At 32.0% G+C, this 19,494-nt stretch overlaps 1 protein-coding gene across 1 annotated transcript; it reads right to left on the bottom strand.

The window, feature by feature from the left end:
• Nucleotides 1-495: 495 nt before the first annotated feature.
• On the bottom strand, nucleotides 496-17,358 carry LOC131062948 (uncharacterized). Its single transcript, XM_057996692.2, has 7 exons — nucleotides 17,295-17,358; nucleotides 11,267-11,352; nucleotides 2,212-2,280; nucleotides 1,613-2,129; nucleotides 1,285-1,494; nucleotides 808-1,201; nucleotides 496-698 (listed from the first exon to the last, which is right to left on the bottom strand). The coding sequence occupies exons 3-6, from the start codon at nucleotides 2,271-2,273 to the stop codon at nucleotides 821-823; spliced, it is 1,170 nt and encodes a 389-aa protein (XP_057852675.2). The 5' UTR covers nucleotides 2,274-2,280; nucleotides 11,267-11,352; nucleotides 17,295-17,358; the 3' UTR covers nucleotides 496-698; nucleotides 808-820.
• Between the last annotated feature and the right edge of the window lie 2,136 nt (nucleotides 17,359-19,494).

The following is a 19,494-nucleotide window of genomic DNA, read 5'->3' as shown; positions in this document are numbered from 1 at the left end:
TCGAAATTTGATGAGCATTGCCAACATAGTTGCTGCCTGTTTTAACTTTTGTGATTTGGAACGAGTGGCAATTATGAGAATTGAATATAAAAGAGAGTATAATAGAATTGAATGCAAAATTCATCTCTAAGTAAACAAATAACATATGAAAAAATGAGCATGCACAAAAACATGTAACTAAGTTTGAAAGCATAATTTTCAAAAATGAGACATAAATATGATAGAAATTAGAAACTTGTTACATTTACAAATATGATAGATGCAAATAAAAAACATTTCCAAATATGCAAACTTCTTTTGATAGGGCCTGTACTAAGTCATAAAAAGAAATGCCTATAAAAATAATTCTTCAAACAATTAAATATACTCTTATAGAGCATATAATTTTTTTCCTAAATCACATATCAGTAGATCTAGTCTTCCAAAAGGACAACTGAGTATAATAAATTTTGTCTTATTGGACGGTGCATAATATAATAAATTTGTCTTGTCAGCATTAGCAACATTTTAGAAAAGTTGTTGAGTTTATAGTGCAGTAAGCAATAGTTTGTAGAGTGCAAGATAAATATAAAGTTTTAACAGAGAAAGCAAATTTGTATCTAATTTGCTTTTATTTGTTAACCAGTAGTAGTCTATTTGAGAGGAGTTCTTCCATTTGACAGGTATTCGTGATTTGTGCCTTAGAGATTCTCTCCTTCCTGCAGAACAAAAATTGGTTTTATTGTTTGTAAATTAGTATTTGTTATAAAATAGAGGTAATAAAAATGTTTGAAATGTATAAAGATTAATGTAATGTATCATGCTTACCTTTTTGTAGAAATCATTCGTGAAGAACAAAGGCATGAGTAATGAGGTTGTTTTGGTTGAGAGTGAAGTGGCCTTTTGTTGTAAAATCACGTAGAATGAAGATAACTCTTGATTTGTCTTCTTTGTAGTCTTCATATGTAGTATTTTGAAGTGCTGGCAACAATTGTTCAACTGTGGACTTATCAAGAGAGCATTGTATAGTTTCTTTATTTTCTGCTGTAAGTATTGTATTCAGCTGAAGTGAGTATACATAGTTTACTTTTTTGTGACACCTGGTGCAGTGAGCACTGTTGTCTTCAAGCATGCCATAGTTCTCAAATTTATAATTGCATTGTGGGCAAAATGCATGGAATGGAACTGAGAATGGATTTGCCACTTTTAAGATACCATCAACCTGTAAGAGATGGGTAAATGTTACTGTGGTGTGCAAACAGTGCATTTGAAAAATAAAGACATGCATGTTGTGAAAATAGTTACCTCATAAGTTGTATTCAGTAAGCCATTGAGCCTTTCCAATGTTCTTTTGTCGTTGAGTTTGCATATGAATGTAGAAAGGCTTGTGCGGAATGTTATTCTTTGGTCCACTTTTTTTACAACATTTCTGAACAACATTGGAGGGATTTCATTCATTTGTAGATGGTCTTCTATTGTGAGGCATTGCTGGCCAAAACTTTGGTGCAGGTACAACTATGGAGAGTAACATTGTTAGTTATGGTGTGTAAAAACTTTTAGAATGCAAAGTATTTTGTTCTACTGAACAGAAGTTTGGAACAGGTTATTTGGAAACAATTTACAAGTTTTTTACCTGTACTTTGTGTGTTTCATTGTCACCATCTTTGATGTCAAGTGTGTACTGTGAACCTTGTTTGCCTGTCCTTGTTACCAAGGCACCAATTGTTCCAATGGGGTACTCATTTGTACTAAAGCGTAGTTGTTTTATTGTGGTGCTTGGTATGAAATTGTATTCTTGACACATGCGTGGCATTGTTTCAATTGTTGTTGAGTCTTTGAGGATTAGAATACAGTCACTGTCACCACGATCGTAGTCTGTCTTTGGGGCAATATCAAATCCTGAGATGCAAATCGCAGAATTTGGCACTATTTTTTCTTCATAGTTTTCTACAAGGTCACCAGTAACATTAACTATAATTGTCATTTCAGCTTTCAAATCAGTTAGATCTGCAAGGAGGACAGGCCTTGATTTGTTCACTTTGTCAAGTGTGGCTTTATAGACAATGAGCACATCCCCTTCAAAGATGTTGCCTGCTTTCCTTGCATTCAAGTCTTCAATAGATATGGCATTTTGTCCTTTCACTTTTGATCTGCAAGAATCGTAAGACTAGTGCATTAATATTGTTAACTTTACATAATATTTATTAATTTGATATAAGATAAGTTCAATACCTTTTTGTGATCTGTTCTTGATTGATTTGTGTTTGTTTTCCTGATCTTTTTGTTGGCTCCATTGTTCTCCTGCAAAAAAAGATATGTAGTATTGGAATAAATTATATTATTATTGTGTTTTGTTTGCATGTATGGATGAATTGTTTGTGAATTGTAGAAGCCAAATTTTATGTGTTGTAGGAATTGCATTTCTATTATATTTGAACACTGTGTATTTGTGATTCTATTTGTTATATTTTTTTAGTATTTTGAAGTTTAGTTTCTAAATTCAGTGATGTGCATGTTCATAAAAGTAGCAAGATGATCAGTCCAGTATGCCTCTATTTTATAAATGAAGCATATGTTTTTGTATGCATTAGACCAGATGTGATCAATTAGTGGTTTGTTTACAGTGTGTGATTCGTCTAACAAGAAATGTATATTGGATTTTTTCATATAACTCACAAGCATTTTTTGACATTTGCTTTGTATGGCCATGTCAATATTGAAATCTCCCACAATGTATAGAATTTGTTTTGGGGGAATGTGGGATAATACTTTGTTCATGATTGTTAAAATTTCAAGTATAGGAGCATTTGGTCTTGCTTAAACATTACAAACATTGAGATCATTGTTTGGGAGTGGTGTTGTTATTGTGATTGCTTCTACATTTTGTGATCTGTGTTCTTTTGTTTTTGATATTTGTAGATGTTTCTTAGTTAAAGTCATAATGCCATGAATGTTATGTATAGCAACAAAATTGTAAAGGTTTAGTAGAGTGTTACTTTGATGGGGATCAGTATGAACCTCTTGTAGACAAATGATGTCAGATGACATTATGTCATAGTCATTTAGAATATCATTTGTGTGTGCTTGTAAACTACGAGTGTTTAATGTGCAGACCAAGAGTTGTGCCATATTGTGGAAACATACATTAATGTTTTCAAATTTCCATATTGCATTGGTTTGAAGGCGTGACATTTCAAGATGTACTTTTTTCTTTATTTTGAAATTGTTTGTAGTTAGAGGTTTAAGCAAGAATAATGATTGCATTGATTTGGTACGTGAAAGTGCGGTATATGTGAGGCCATGTTGTCGGATAGCTGTGGGATCAAATGCTAAACCTTCCATTGTTAGTCCTTGTGACTGATGTATGGTTCTTGCACATGCTACTTGTATAGGAAATTATTTTCTAATCATTATTTTGTTGTTCATTGATATTTTTTGAATGGGTCTAGCAATCCGAAGTATAGGTACCCATTGTTTATCAATGTCATTTGTGTAGCATTTAGCTAGTTTTTTCCTTCTTGTTGTCCTATTGTAGGGTTGTTTATTTTGAGCCATACAATGTCAATGTCATTGTATTTTGTGTATGCTTTAAATATTCCATCCGTTCCATTGACTAGACCATCTTTTCTGTTATAGTTGCCTGCATAGATTTCTACAAGAATGTTTTGTTTCAATTTTATTTGTGTGGGTAACATAGTCGTATGATTGTACAATCTTATTGTAAAATTATTTTCTTCATATTCATCTATTGCATCTATGACAATGGCATTGTCTGAAATGGTAGATAGCATTTTATTGTTGTGTTCGTCAACATCCTTTTTCCTATAAAATAGGTAAGGAAATGTTGGGTCAATGGGTGGTGGCCGTGAGCAATGTTGATTCAGATAATGAAAATCATTGTTTGTTTGTAACCCAATGCGAATTCTATTGAGGATTGATATAAAAATGTCATCTTTTTGTCTCATTGTACAATTTAGTGAATAACACCTTATTTTCTCTTTCCAAAAGTTGTAGGGCATCAATTCTTTTTGAGTTGGTTTATTTTCAAACACATTAGAGTCAAGTACAGGTTGTGCTTGATATAGATCTCCAACAAAGATTGTGTCAAGGTTCCCAAAATGTGCAGTGGGCATTTGCATTATATCACGTAACCTTTTGTCAATATACCGTAAGAATGTAGAGCCCACAAGTGATATTTCATCTATAAGAAGTACACAGAGTTGTTTGTAATGCTTTGATATTTTGTCTAGTGTTTCAGTATTGAGTGGAAGATATTTGGATTTGTTAAATGAAATGTGAAATGTTGAATGTAATGTGATTTCACCTATGTTATATGCTGCTTTTCTAGTGAATGCCGTTTTAAGACCCTTTGGTTTGTCTGGATCGTTTTCCAAAGAGGTGTTATAAATACGTACAAGTGCTTCGTATATCGCGTTTGTAGTGAAAGTCTTTCCAGTTCCAGCTCCTCCTGTTAGAAACAAGTGCAATGGGGTTTTCATATTTTTCAATTTTTTAATGACAATGTCCTTGACGATTTGTTGTTGTTCTTTATTAAGCATTTGCCTTAATTTGAAGTACTCGTTGTTATCCATTATTTGTGGGTGTTGTCCGATTTCAAAGGATGTTAAAAATTTGCTTGAAATTTTTGGGTGGGCTCTGTTGTTCATGTCTAATTGTATGTCATAGAATTCCTTGTCTTTAGAATTTGTAAATGAAGAGGCCTCGTCTTGTGTGTTTTGATTTTCTAAGTTTACATCATTGATAGCTTCGTCAATGTCACCCCATGCAGAAGTAGTGTTGTACGTAAACTTTGAATGATTCATTTGTATTGTTCTTTCATGATGTACATATGCACTTACCCATGAATTGAAATTATCTTTCAAAGTATTTTCATGTGTCGTAAATGGCACGTATAGTACTAATTGCTCTCTGCAGTGGTTTTTTTCATCTATATGTTTGTTGAAATTGATATAACGTATAATATTTGGTTTTTTTTTACGTTCGATATGTCTACCAGTTTTGTGATATTCTGAGACGAATTGTGCAAGGCAAATGTTTGCAATAGATTTGGGTCGATTGATATAATAGTCGATAATGGATTTGCAAATTATGTTATCAGATTCGTTTTGTTCCTTCTTGATCTGTTTCATAGATTTAAGTATGAATGTGCGGTCATTATCAGATCGTGTATCTATGAATACACATTTTCTTGAGCTATAGTTTAGTGGTAGTGATAGAACAATGTGCGCAGCTTGCTGTGATGACATTTGTTGGAGGTTTAGCAAAGCATTTCCAAGTTTACTTATCATCTTGATTGCATCAATATTGTCTTGTTGGTGATCTTTTCAAATTTTTTGGAAAGCACGTGTCATTGATTTGTCAACTTTTGCCATGTATGAACTGCAATACATCGCTGCAACATATGCATTTAGGACATATTGTGCATTTGTATTAGCCTTCCATAGGGGGGTTATTTTTTTTGAGAAACTATTGTTCCAGATTTGTGATGGCTTTCTTTGTAGGAGTAGTGTTGGTCTAAGTAATGTAGATCGAAGAGCTAATATGTAATCTTCCTTTGTTAATTGCATTTCATTTATGAACATGTGGAAGGTATATGAACTGTCATAGTTTTCTTTTTGCAATTTTGAATTTATATTTCTTGCAATTGTAGTTAGAGTTTCATTTTTTTCTGGCAGTGGTTGCATTATCGTAGTATTTTGCATTGGTGGAATGGGGAAATTGTATATGCAAACTCGTCTTCTAGATGTCTTGCATTACCTTGTGTGGTGATGTTTGTGTAGTATAGCTAAATCAAGAGTCAAGTGTTCTGTGTTACAAGTGATATACTTGTCAACAAATTGTATTATGTCCGTATAGTTGTCTTTCCCATAGATCGGTGCATTGCCAATCCATAACAAGAAATGGTCATGCTCATTTCCTCGATTTTGAAATTCAGTTACAGAGAAGTAATCTATGACATTTCCAAAGAAGGTGGAATCTGTAAATATCAATTTTTTTAATGCATTTATCCTATGCCTATAGTATCGCGCACAACTTATTGGATCATTCTTGATCAATTGGAATTTATCAATTTCCTTTGTTTGATAAGATTCATGGTTTTGTAGCCTTGATTGGTGTAAAGTTTGTAACTGTTGCAGTGTATTTGTTAGGGGATCCCAATTTTGTTCTACACTAGTGAAAGTAACAAAAAACATTGGAGGTCCAAGTTGTCATATCATTGCAAATATGTTCTTTTAAAGTTGTTGTGTGTAATCTGGTGATATTCTTATTCTTTTGAAATCGGTGTAACCTATATCTAATTTCAACAATCTCTCTAGGTTTGGCTTTTCCTTGACATCCTTTGCATATAGCTTTCTTCCCTTTAGTTGCCCTTTTCGAATTCGTATCCACATTGTGGACAAAACCTATTGTATAAGTACTTTGATGGTTTTAAAGAATAAGTTTGTTGTGTGGTATGCAAATTGTCTATGCGAATTTGTCAGTTCCCATTGTGCAATCTTTTGGTAGCTAAATCTTTTAACAATATCTTCATCACATGGATTACCAAAGAATAATGTTGAAAAATTCATTTCTTCAGCGTATGTGTCCTTGAAGATTCCAATTGGATAGAAATCTTGTGCAGGTGCAATTTCAATGACTTTATCATCCATTTTTTGTATAGATGTAGATTCAGTGAATCCATGTATCAATGTTTCAGATGGATGTTCTTGTTCTTTCTCACTATCTGTCTCATTATCAGTTGTACTAAGTTCACTGTTGTTTTCATCTTCATTCTTAGTCTGTAAATAGTCTTTCCAGTTGTCATTAATTTGGACATTTTGCCATTTGTATAGTTTTGTTTCAACCAATTGGGTTAGAGCTTGCATGACAATGTTTGGTCGTATCATCCCCTTTTGGAAGGCATTTTTATACTGTAAGCGTCTTTTGAGATATACAGCTATTGTCGTTGTACTATTGATTGGTTGTGGTAGTTCTGTTTGTATTATGTTCATGTTGACAGGAACATTAATAATAGAGCCTGTAAGTCCTATTTGGGATCTTTTATAGCCTAGCTCCCATATTTGAGCGAATGCAATTCTGAGTGAAACAAGTCGTTCTTCTAGTATCGACAGATTTTGTACATAGTCCAATGGTTTGTTTGTTCGTATATTACTTGGTGTAGCATACTTAGGCAACTTCGATTGTTTCAAAGTAGTAAAGCATATTCGACATATGGAATCTGACAATATAGTATTATCACATTTTACTAACTTATAATATATTTGTTTGAGTTTTCCTTTCATGGTTCTCATATCTTTTCTGAAATGCAATATGTGGCATATTGTACATGTATGTTTAGGGGTGTCTTCAATTGTTCTCTGGTAAATCTCAATTGGACAATATGATTTTGTCCTTGTTGACTTTGTTGATTTTATCATTCTACTCTGCCCGTGTTGTGATTTATTATTCTCATTTGAAGTTGTATTCTCAGTTCGAAACATTTGTTGCGCTATTTGTTGGATGTTTTCATGTTGTTGATTATTTCTAATCATATTCTTCAATTGGTGAAATGTTAATTTTTTTTTATGATTGCTGTTTTGTTCTCGAGTTTCCTGTTATGAACATATATTGTTAATTTCAATCTTTTGTCTTTTGCCATGGTCTATAATTTTTTCATCTGCTTTGTTTCTTATCATTTTCTTATGTTCGTGTAATGTTATTTTCCTTTTATTATTGGTAATTTCTTTTGCAGTTTCTTGTTTTGAATTGCTATTGTTAATTTCAAGCTTTTGCCTTTTTCCCCTGTCTATATTTTCGTCTTCTCTTTTGTTTCTAATGATTCTTTTAAGTTCAGATAATTGTGTATTTTGGTGATATATTGCATGTTCATTTTCAACTCTTAATAGTGGTTCGAAATGACCACTACGAGGATTAGCATCATGGAACAAGATGTAATATTGCTGACTTTGCAATGTTTTGTTGTAGCGCAAGTACATCTTCCCTTTTGTCGTTGACCAAACACATATTTGTATTTTTAACTAGTTCGATAGCCAATGTATACAAAATATGTCTCCCCATAATCCAACTTTAGTGGGTGGTGCACATGGTTTTGCAGACAATCTCATCTTATGTAGATATGTTTCTTGATCTGGGACATTGTGTAGTTCAAGAAGAGTAGGTGGATAGAGTTCAAGGTTGTATGAGTTGATTGCTTCTATTTCACCTCTTGCAAGACATGTTTCAAAGTAGTTGATTGTGCCATTTCGCAGTTGAATTGATGTGTATTTTCCTTCCAAGAGTAGTTTAAAGGAGTCAAATAGACAATCACCTACATTGTACTTGAAATTACGTGCCCTGTATAGTCCATGACAGTTTAGCACATTGTCAATGTTTTGTATTTGTTCTCGAGCAGAACACTTGTAACTATCAACATCTACTATCTCCATTTCTTCGTTGTCGGTTTATTTTAATTATTTAAATATTTTGGTATGTTTTTGGAGAATAATAATTAGCTATTGTAGATTGTATTTCACTTAGCTTGTGAAGTTTAATTATGTGGCATATCTCTTGTTTGTCAATACACGTGTCGATATCTGCGAGAAAAGTAGACAATGTGAGTACAATATGCTTTTCTTGTATATATATATATATTATTATTTTTTAATGTACCTAATTAATTGCACTATTCAAAAGCTATAATTATTATTAACTTATGCCAATATATGTATTTTCAAATGCATTCAATAAACCATGGATTAAAGTTTTTAATTTTGAAATGTTTATATAACATTTCATAATTCATAGTAGTTGCATTTGTGTAAATTACTTTTCTCTAAATTATTTCGTGTATTAAATTATGGGTTTTCATTGCGTATTTCAAAATACATACAAGCAAGAGAACAATGAATACAAGGTGTATATGATTGTACTAGTTATATTGTATAGTCGTTAAAAGTATATGTAATTTTTACATGAACGACAAGTAAGGCATAAACCATTTCAAATGATACTATGCATTTTTCTATAGATTTTGATGATAAGGGAGCACTACAAATTATGTTTATTGACAGAAAGCTTGTTTACAAATTCATCACCAACCCCACCTAAGGTAGCATTTCATAGTTTCAAATATTTTTCAAATGCATTGAAGAAGAAGGCGACGCTAATTCTTCATAGGTGCATTGGTGAAACAAAGATAATTAAATCCAATTTTCTGCCAACATAGTTTTCCAAAAGACAGACAACCTTCAATGCAATGCTTGAGAAGAACCTTTTAGGGCTTACATCGTTCAATGGTGCAAATAATGCAGTTAGCACAAAGAAAATTGATATGCCAGCCAGATCATTTACACATAAACTCTTCTATTCAAATTGAATAGGATAAATGTATAGAGACTGAAGATTAGAATCTGTTATGCCACTTCTAGTTTACAAAATAAATAAATAAATTATTTATATAAGTTGCGTTTTTAATAGGCTCTTGAATATGGTGACAAATCCCACAAGTATGTATTGTTCTAACTATATATACATGGTGGTGAAAAATCATCTTTATTTTAGTAATTATCTTACAAAGTCAAACTTTAAGCATAGCATTTGTAAATAATACAAACATATAAAGCTTACTATTAGAACAAATATTTGGGTGGAAATAGTTTGCACCCTTCATATTTGATCTTTCAATATGTCTGCAAAGAAGGGGCTTGGCAAAGAGTTTGCACATTCTGTGAAAATTTGTTATAGTTCAAACTGTAATAATATTTTTGGACAACTCTTCACATTGAATGCTTAACAATGTCTTGCAAATATGTGCATAGTTTGAACTTTTGAACATAGCTGACAACAATGTTTTCTTTTCTTTGGTAGGCTCGAACCTTTATGCGTCAGCGAATAGTAGACATTGTATTGATGTTCAATTGATATGCCATTATTGGGCTGTTCACTCTTTAACATGCCTTCCACATTTAAAACATTGTCAGCTTTAATCTGAAGCTCTGTGGACGAATTGTCAGCTTTGTGGCATACACTATTTTGTTGAAGCCAAACTTGACTGTTCTCTACAATATATGAGCAGAAGAAATTGTCAGTGAATTCAATTACTAGATAGCAATGCCAAAAATTGGAAAAATCATTTACAAATAAGGTTTATACCGATTATTTGATGTAGGTGTGCACACTTTGAAGTTGTGCGTCCTTCTTTTTCCAAGGCTGGAGCTGACAAAAGAGGTGTAGCATTATAATTTTCAAAACAATTACAGGTAATTAGACCTGTATAATTGTCTCCTTTGCCTTTAATAATGTCACAAACAGTTGGCTGGAAAATGTATTTGTGGACAATATCATTCAACAATCCACTACCTGGGGAAGCAGTTATTGTGCTTGCCTTTTCCAGTGTTGGGGTAAATGGATTTGATGGAAACGGTTGTAAAGTAGTTGACAACATGCAATCACCTTCTTGAGTTATTTGACTAAGATTGTCAATGTCTATGGTACTATGTACAATGGAATTATGATACAGGACTGGTTTACTGTAAATAGTTGCTCTAGACATTGGGCTATTGAGATGGTTAATATGAGGAGGACAATCAAAATATGAAAATAAGCATCGAGATGTAGAAGTATTATACTTTCCTTGCTCTATCTAACTACTTTTTTTCGGTAGAGATGAGAAAGGTCTTGTGTTTTTTACCAATCTCTCCGTATTTTTATTAGCTTTATGGAACCCCTTGGTAGAAAACCATTAAACAATGAAAAATGCAAAGAAGTAGTGGAATATTATGACATTGCATGCCAATAAAGTAATGAATAGAGGAGTGTCATGTATTGTCATAAGCATGACAAATACAATGCACATCTCTACAAAGAGAGCGCCTAGTTCTAATGGGAAGTTACTATTTTAGACAGGGGGAATCATTGTTTTAAATTTTTCAGTTCTCTACTACCATGTGCACAATGTAATTTCATGACCTGTACAAAATGTATAAGAGTTTAGTAATTTGAATGTGTCTTCTATAACAATATCATATTGAATATCAATGACAATAAATTTTCATGTACAAAATATAAATCAAGAGTGTTTTGATAATTTTTTTGTTCTGTCAGTGGAACTACATTGTATGTACAATAGTAAGTACATTTATGTAAACAACAGTGACAATATGCCAAGATCATTTATTATTCTCAAGATTTTTTTCCCTCTCAATGGAACTACATTATCTCTACAATGCTAGGTTGAGTTCACAGTAATATAAAATTTGTACATAAAAAATAAACAAGTGAATTGTACCTGTATTGCTCAAATCTCAAGGTACTATTTTAGTTGATTTCCCTTGAATTTTGCAAAATTGGGCTTATTTGAACCCTGCTACAAAACTAATGAACATAATGTGTCAGAACCTACTTCATTGTCATGTTAACTATTTTGATTTTCTTAAAATTTGCAATTAAAAGAATATTTGTAAGTCATCGTTCAATTTATTACTATATAAAGGAACTATTAAATTAATTAAAAATTTGTACACATAAGGGCTAAGTAACTCCCACAAACATTATTTCACTTAAGCTGAATATGATATTCAAATTATATACGAGGTATTTTCAACTCAATATAACAGAAAAGAACAGTAAAGGAATTTCTGGTAACTCATAAATTTGTTACTTTTTACATAGACAAATAAATTATTTCTTACATGTTAGTTATATGTAAAAATAGATAGTTACATTAATTTCATTTTTTTCAACCAAAAATTAATGTGTTGTAATTAAGTATTGGTTTCTTATTGAATATTGCATTGTTTCAAGTGATTGGGTAGTGATATTTTTGTGCATTGTTATTGTTTTTCCTTTGTTTACTGATTACAGATCTGACATATTAAGATTAGGACATGCACAATTCATGATTGCAGTTACCAAAATCACATTTTCACACACATACATCGCAAAGAGCAATTACAATGACACCTTCAAATATACACTTCCTTGTGACAATGTTGTATGTTTATGGCTGAAATTTATTGATAGTAGTAAACATTCAAACACATATAACTTTTATAGTAGACTAGTAAAGCATAAACATAGGTGCATGACAAAGATGTGCATGCAAATTAAGAAGACACTTGTGAAGCAAGTGTGGGGAGTGCAGTTGTAATAGGTGGATAAGGAGGAAGATGTGTGTATAAGAACATCAGTGCCTTGAAGACATTTGAAAGCTTTCTTGTCAGATCATGGCCCAAGTGCTCGTTGTGTTCTTTCAAGGCATGTGTAAAAACCAGCTCACAATTATTGTTCACAGCAACTTTTACAGCATTGTAAACACAAGAAGCTGCATCACATAGTGCTATTGTGTTAGGCGAAAATATACCCCCCAGAAGATCATTATGGTTACTTGCATCATAAGCATTGATAGCTACATTGTAACCAATTGATGGAGTGAAATAGTCTTGAATATATGAATTTGCAAACTTTTCCACAAACTCTGGGTCCTGGACCAAATCCATGCAATTTGACAGGAAACAGGACACCACATCACTGTAGTAGACTGAACTAGAAGCATTCTGCAGGAATTCTTCACCTAATATCGTCCTCAGACACTCTTCAATGGAGGGAGAATGAAAATGAAAGATGTGTACCATTGTAGTCGTATCAATTGGCCCAATAATTGGACAATCCCATTTTGGTGGTGGAATATATATTCTCTTATTGCTTCTGACAATGTACATTCTGTGATAATATGTAATTAGAGGTACCATAAGAATAATTGAAGTACCATCATTTTCAAAAGAAATTAAATTCTTCAGAAATCTTTATCTTAGTTAAACAAATGTGTCTATAAATTTTGATTTCGTATGTAAGAAATATTAATGAGAAGTTCAAACAATATATATTACTTTATTGATTGGAAACAATTATAAATGAATAAGTTAAATTCAAAACAATCAATTTGTCAACAGCTAATGTTCTTACAAAATTTGAACAAGGATATAATAGAGTCGCACTAGTTAAGTACCATTAGATGATATAATGAAAAAGAAGTGGAAATTGTAATCAACAATAGAATATATAACATCAGTAAAATTCCATACACGAGTAAAAGGTGGACAACCTTGTAAAATTGTTTCACTCAAGCAGCTAATTCGCTCAAAGTCTATGTCAGTATCCTAAACTTTTCAAAGAGAGAAGAAATTAATGCTAGGCTAGTATCACTTGTTTATTTTCAAGTTCGTTAAAATTTGCGTGCATAATAACCAAGAAATAAAATACTGATAATTATATGCTTTAGCATTTAATCTGAGACTGATGATAGGTAAACATATAATTTATTATAAAAATTTACATATATAATATCAACAATAATTATATTTATTAAAAACCTACTATTATTTACTTATATATGTCTATTTGTAAGAGTTCAATAATAATATTATTAAAATTTTAATATAATATATATCTTAGATTCAATTAACTATATATTATAGATGATATAATATAATAATTATTAAACTATAAAAAGATAAAAAATTAAAAATTCAAGCACATAATTTATTATTGTAAATTACATATTCTATAAAATTAAAACTATACAAAATTATATATATAATTAATGTGAAATATGTTAATTAATTAAATCAATATATAATGGACAATCACATGAACTATAGAAAAGTAATATAATTATAAAAAGTAATTAAAAATAAATATATAAAAAAGTATAAATATATAATGTCAAATATAATTATATTTATTAAGTACTTACTTATGGAATGTTGTACAGATTTCATTAATTTTTAGGTTTAAAGAAAAACTTATTTTCATTGTGTACACTTTACTATTTTACTATTTTCGTGTTGCACAAAGAAGATGAATTTAATCTTGATTGGAAGCATTAATCAGTAACAGAGGAATTTCATCTTGACTGGAAGCATTTATCAGTAACAGAGGTCGGAGTATTTTCAGCGGGCTGACATTTAGGTATTATTTGCTTCCCAAATTCCTGGATATTTTTGGTGGTTTTGAAACTGCATTTAGGTAGGTATGATTTGCTTTCCAAATTGCAGGAATATTTTTTTTGTTAGTTTTTGAAATTTCATCTAGGGTTTGCAACTTTCTATCGCTTTCTTATTAGAGCTGAAAATGACTGAAATCTAGATAAACATAACCACAGAGGTTGTGCTCAATGGAAACAATCTCTGATTCAGTGCATTTCACAGTCATTTAATTTAATTCCCTTGATTCTAGAGTTTTGTCCCTTATTACCTTCCCTTTGTTTCAAATTTCACTTCATCTCTCTCCCGAGTGAGAAAGATTTCTTAGTCTGGGTAAGAGCCAACTGGCTTCAGCTCAGCTCATCAGCATAGGGATAATATGACAAGCCACGAAAGGCCAGGCTAATCTTGCAGGTTCTCGCTTTACCCCCATAAGGACCACCCGCAAGTCCATGATTAGATTCACACAATATATTAGGTTGTACATGATCCATATTACAATGTCAGAGTATACCATCACTCCCTAGCTCAAACAATGTCAGACTCGTCAAAACCCATTACTTTGTATGGCTCTCGGAATTTGTAACCAACAAAGCCACATGGCCACATAAGTGACCACCATTGAAGCTTCCAAATAAATAAAGAACCCTATCCTGCCAGATACATGTTCCCAACCAACAAAACCACATGCCAACATACATGCCTACCATGGAAGCTTCCAGATAAACTCTACAAATAAGCTTCAAATGTCAGCTTGTAGCTATATTGTAAAGACCACAAACCATAAAGCTGAGAAAACAGAGATCCCCTCTTCATTGAAAGTACTAGTCACTCACAGAGGTTAGGGTATTTTTCACTGGCAATGAATCCTATAGTAAAAAAAAGTAATAATTCTGCAGCAGTCACCTGGGTAGAAAAATAAGTAATAATTTTGCACGCAATCAGCTGGACAAAACAACGATAGAGAGTAAGTGTTTGTGAATTGTTCCTATGTTAGGTTCTCTACTTTTCTCTTTGACTTGGTTTTACAATAAAACTACATTTTATTAATAGAAAAGTAAAGCCACCACAAACCCTATTTGCGAAATCTTTATTGAGTACAGGATTTAATTCATTTTAGGGTTTAAAAAAATCCAATTTTAATTGTTGTGCCCTCTACCATTCTCTTGTTGAACAGAAAAGAGGGATCATGTTTTGATTGAAAGAAACCATTGGTCACTAATAGAGATCATATACAACAGTAGCAAGTTTATCTGTTTGTAAATTGTTCCTATCTTAGCTTCTGTGCATTCCTCTAAGTTCTTTGGCATGGCTTTACAATAAAACTACATTTTAAAATTGGCATTCAATTTCTGTCAACTGTTTGGAGAACTCTAGCTACAATATAATACATGGTCTTGGAAACTTAAATTTTGTAGTGTATGGCATGATCTCAATGATGCTATGTTGTTAATTTTTGTATGGTTAGTATAGGTCCACATGAGGTTTGAATGAAGAGCAAAAATCAAAAGACATAATGCCAGCTGCAGTGCTGGAAGATGGAATGTAATGTCCCCTCTTCAAAACTAAACCAAGACTGAACCCTTCAAATCGTTTGGTAATCGGATTACAAGTTCTCTTTATTGAATTTAGTTTTGAACTTTTCAGATTAAAATATTCAGAAATATTGAATATTTTATAAGGCAGTGTGAGAAGGATTAAAATAATATTAAAGGGGATTGTAAAAATTAAATGAGGACAAAATAGAAGTATCTGCCACATATAAATCGTGTTTGTCAAAAGCCACTAAAAGGAACTTGTTGAGTTAAAGAAATTAAAGCTGCAGTTATAAACAAAAGAGAAACGCACAGACCCACCTTCACTACAACTTGCTCCTTGGGACGCGCAAAATACATTTCATAGTAGGAAAGCAAATACACAACTTGCGTGAAAATAGGAGAGAGAAAATTAATAAAATATTAAAAAAATGATATTGTAAATTAATGCTAACCTCCCTGTCTGCTCTGTGTGTGCCGAATGTCTGAAAACGTGGAGTTTTGACTGCATGGCATTTGTATTTTTAGTGTTACAGGTATCAAACGTGGGTTTATCTGAATGCCATATTCCAATGTTTTGACATCTGGCTTTTTTATTTTACAAGCACCTTAGTCTAAGAACCTAAAAGCTTACCTAAATCTTTGGCAATCCATAATGTGGAGAATTTTAGCATGTTAACGGAAATAATGGAGTCTATACCTGGCACCCTCTAGGCTCCGACCGTTGTGAAACTACAGTTCACGGGCCTGAAATTCCGCACTCCTCCTAAACTATTGTTTTCACACAGAACGGGGCCTGGTTTGGTTTCTTCATTAAGTTCAATAGATAAATTGCAAATAGTTAGTAGCAAGGTTTGTAGACTAGTGAAGACAAGAAAGGAAAGGGATAATGTTCCCGTGACTCGTAGAACTAGTGCATATATACACAAAATTTGTCTGAATATACCTCCCGGGTGAGTGGATTGACAATGTTAAAAATTCTGGAAGAGGTGATAAGGAGCCAGAAAAGGGTTTTGAGCAGTTTATTAGAGGTGTGGAATATTCAGTGGAGTCAACAAAACAGTGATTGGAAGATGCTTTGAAGAAATTGGCGCATGCTAGGAAGAACAATAACATGTTTGAGGAAAAGGCTCAAAGAATCTATGAAATGGTAATTCCATTAACAAACGAAGCAACAGAGGCTCGTAAGGATGCTCATGATGCAATAGCCATGCTCCAACAATTAATTGGTGAGTAAATTGGAGCAGAAGAGGTATTGAACAAGGCTAAAATGGCGGTCTCTGTTGCAGAGACAGAAACAAAGTTAGATCTACCAGCATTACAGAAAGCACAAGACAAGATCAAAGAACAAGTGAGATTAGTAGCATCCAGCACCCTAACAAATTAGTTCTGGGCAGGTAAATCCTTACAGTAAGTCTTCTAGTCAAATTTATCTACACAAGCATTGTCTGATATGTTTATGAACAAGAAACTCATTGAAAATAATACAAAAGTGAAATTAAATTTGTGCAATACTTGGAGACCAACTTGAAGGATAGAAAAGAGACTAAAAACTACAACAGTATAAGCAACAGGCACTTAGCCAGGTTATGTTTTGAGACACCAATGCATAATCTGTTATTTCCAGAAGAAGAAAAAGAACCAGTAGTTGAAACTTAGCTCTATTCTTATTTTTTACAAGCACATATAGTAAAAAAGTTAAATAGTTTAAAGAAGGTTTAAGTTTCTATTTTTAACAAGGAAAATTCATTGCAGATGTACGAGATGTTACCAGTTCAAAAGCAATTTCAAACCATACCTCTTTTATGTCTATTTGTGAGGGAACCCTACTTCAGACAATAAATATGCTCTTCAATAAGCCTGCCAAATTCGAAGCCAACACACAAAATAAGAGATCAATAAGGACTGGTTTAAGAAAGGCTGTCAACAACTTAAAAAAAAAGGGTTACAATTTTACAAGAAAGTCCTTGTCAAATTTTGCTAGTTTAAAAGCATACCTTTACCTCTCTCTATGTACTGCAGATCTCTAAGAAACCACAAACAATAGTGGAAGAACAAAGAAAACAACAAACCATTATCAGAGAATGCAATCTTATATATTCAACAAAAATGATAATTGAATGAATTCATTACCCACAAGAAGTAATAAAAGGAGAACATTCTAGAGGTGGAGACCATATTAAATATCAACAACTACTGCTTTGGAAAAGGGGAATGTACCAAAATACAGGATTCAACATTTTGTCGACAGATAATGAGGTCTACAGTGGCACATAGTGGATACAGAGAGGGCAATACATGTATATTGTACTATTTGAACAATGTTGTGCATTCAATTTATAGCCAATTGTCAAAGATGAATTAAATATGCTTTCAATGTAATTGATTTTGGGAAGGAAATGTATACCATCACAAAATATTTAATTATATTCTGCTGCATCTCAGTCAATCAAAGAAGATTTGAAAAGATTTATTGGGAAAGGAACCATCAAATATCATTATGGAGAAGACAAAAATATATTGTCATTTTAAACTATCTTATATTTTTGGTATATTTTATTACAGTTTCGTACAATTCAATAGTAGAATGCAATTAATATATAGAAATTTGTCAAAAAAATCAATTAAATATACATTGAATGTGGATATGGTAGAAGGTAAAATATCTGTATTGCACTTCTACGAATAGTGGAATGCATTCAATATACACACAATTGTCAAAAAAACATTAAATATGCATTCTATTTGTCAACGAAATACATCCCATCATATAATATTTAATTATTTTTAAGTTGATTTCATTCAATGAAATAAGATTTGAGAAGATTTTTATAGAATTCAACGACCTTTTTACATTATGGAGGAGACAAAAAAAATTATTGTCAATACAATATTGCCTAATAACTAAATAAATTAAATGCAAAAATACATTTTTTGCAATGACTGTTTGCAGAAAGGACCAATAGGAAAAGAGGAAAAAAGTATTTAAAGAATTTAAAAAAAAAGCGCCGTAAATTTGACTATACAAGTGCTTGAAAAATATAAAAAATACAACCATATGATTGGCTTTCTTGAAAAAATAAATGCATTGAATGAATGCATTAGTTATCCTGCCTATCGGCAGGAACTAATAATAATAAATGATGCATTTGATCAATTTGCACGCTTGGTATAAATTTGTTTGGGGCTCTCAATTTGATTTTTCTTTTCCTTGAGTAACTCATTTCAAAGTAATAATCAACTACTTTTCCTTGAGTAACTCATTTCAAAGCCTTGAAAAAATAATTTCAAAATAAAATAATAATATTTAAGTTTTTTTTTTTTTAATAAAATGATTGGATTCAATTTAAAATAGGTTTATTAAAGGAGAGGATCTAGTAGTTGAACAAATTTCAATTGTTGTGATAGTAGTAGTTGATTTAATATCCATACTTGTTGAGTTAATGTTCAATTTTTTTGACAACATTGTACCAATAGTTGTGACTTTAAAGTTGTTATTGTTACAATGACTACCCATAATTGAATGAAATGCACCCTTAATTGTAAAAAAAACCAATCATGTGATGTCACGCTAACTGCACAAGTATGGGGGCCTTTTTTGCATGACTGTAGGTCTCACCTTTTTTTGGGATTGTTTTGGACACCTTGGCAAAAAGCATGTTGATGTGGCATCATATTTGATGATGTGGCCTTGAAACCTTAGTTATAAGCAGGGGACTTGCAAAGTAAGCTTTTGTAAAAAAAAAGGGAGAGATTTGAAATTTCCACATAAGATTTTGAGAAGCGTGAAGTTAGGGTGCACAACTACTAGGTCTCTCCCTTAGTCATTTCTCTCATTTTATCCCTTAGTCTATGTGAAATGAAGCAATAGCTATGGTTTCTCCCCATAGATTTAATTCTAAAAAGGGTACATGACATAGAGCACTAAGTTTATGCAACATGCCAATGTATAATTAATAAACAATTTATCAAAAATTTGGATAGATGATCTATCATTT

Source organism: Cryptomeria japonica, chromosome 5 (genome assembly GCF_030272615.1).
Source record: "Cryptomeria japonica chromosome 5, Sugi_1.0, whole genome shotgun sequence".
Lineage (NCBI taxonomy): Eukaryota > Viridiplantae > Streptophyta > Pinopsida > Cupressales > Cupressaceae > Cryptomeria > Cryptomeria japonica.
This window is presented reverse-complemented; position numbering and strand designations above follow the sequence as displayed.

Bases quoted from the DNA above. Each gene is read 5' to 3' on its own strand.
- LOC131062948 (XM_057996692.2), bottom strand. From the start codon at position 2,273: ATGGAGCCAACAAAAAGATCAGGAAAACAAACACAAATCAATCAAGAA. The intron at 2,130-2,211 runs GTATTGAACTTA...CGATTCTTGCAG, and splicing joins CAAGAACAGATCACAAAAAG to ATCAAAAGTGAAAGGACAAA. The intron at 1,202-1,284 runs GTAACTATTTTC...CATCTCTTACAG, and splicing joins TACTGAATACAACTTATGAG to GTTGATGGTATCTTAAAAGT.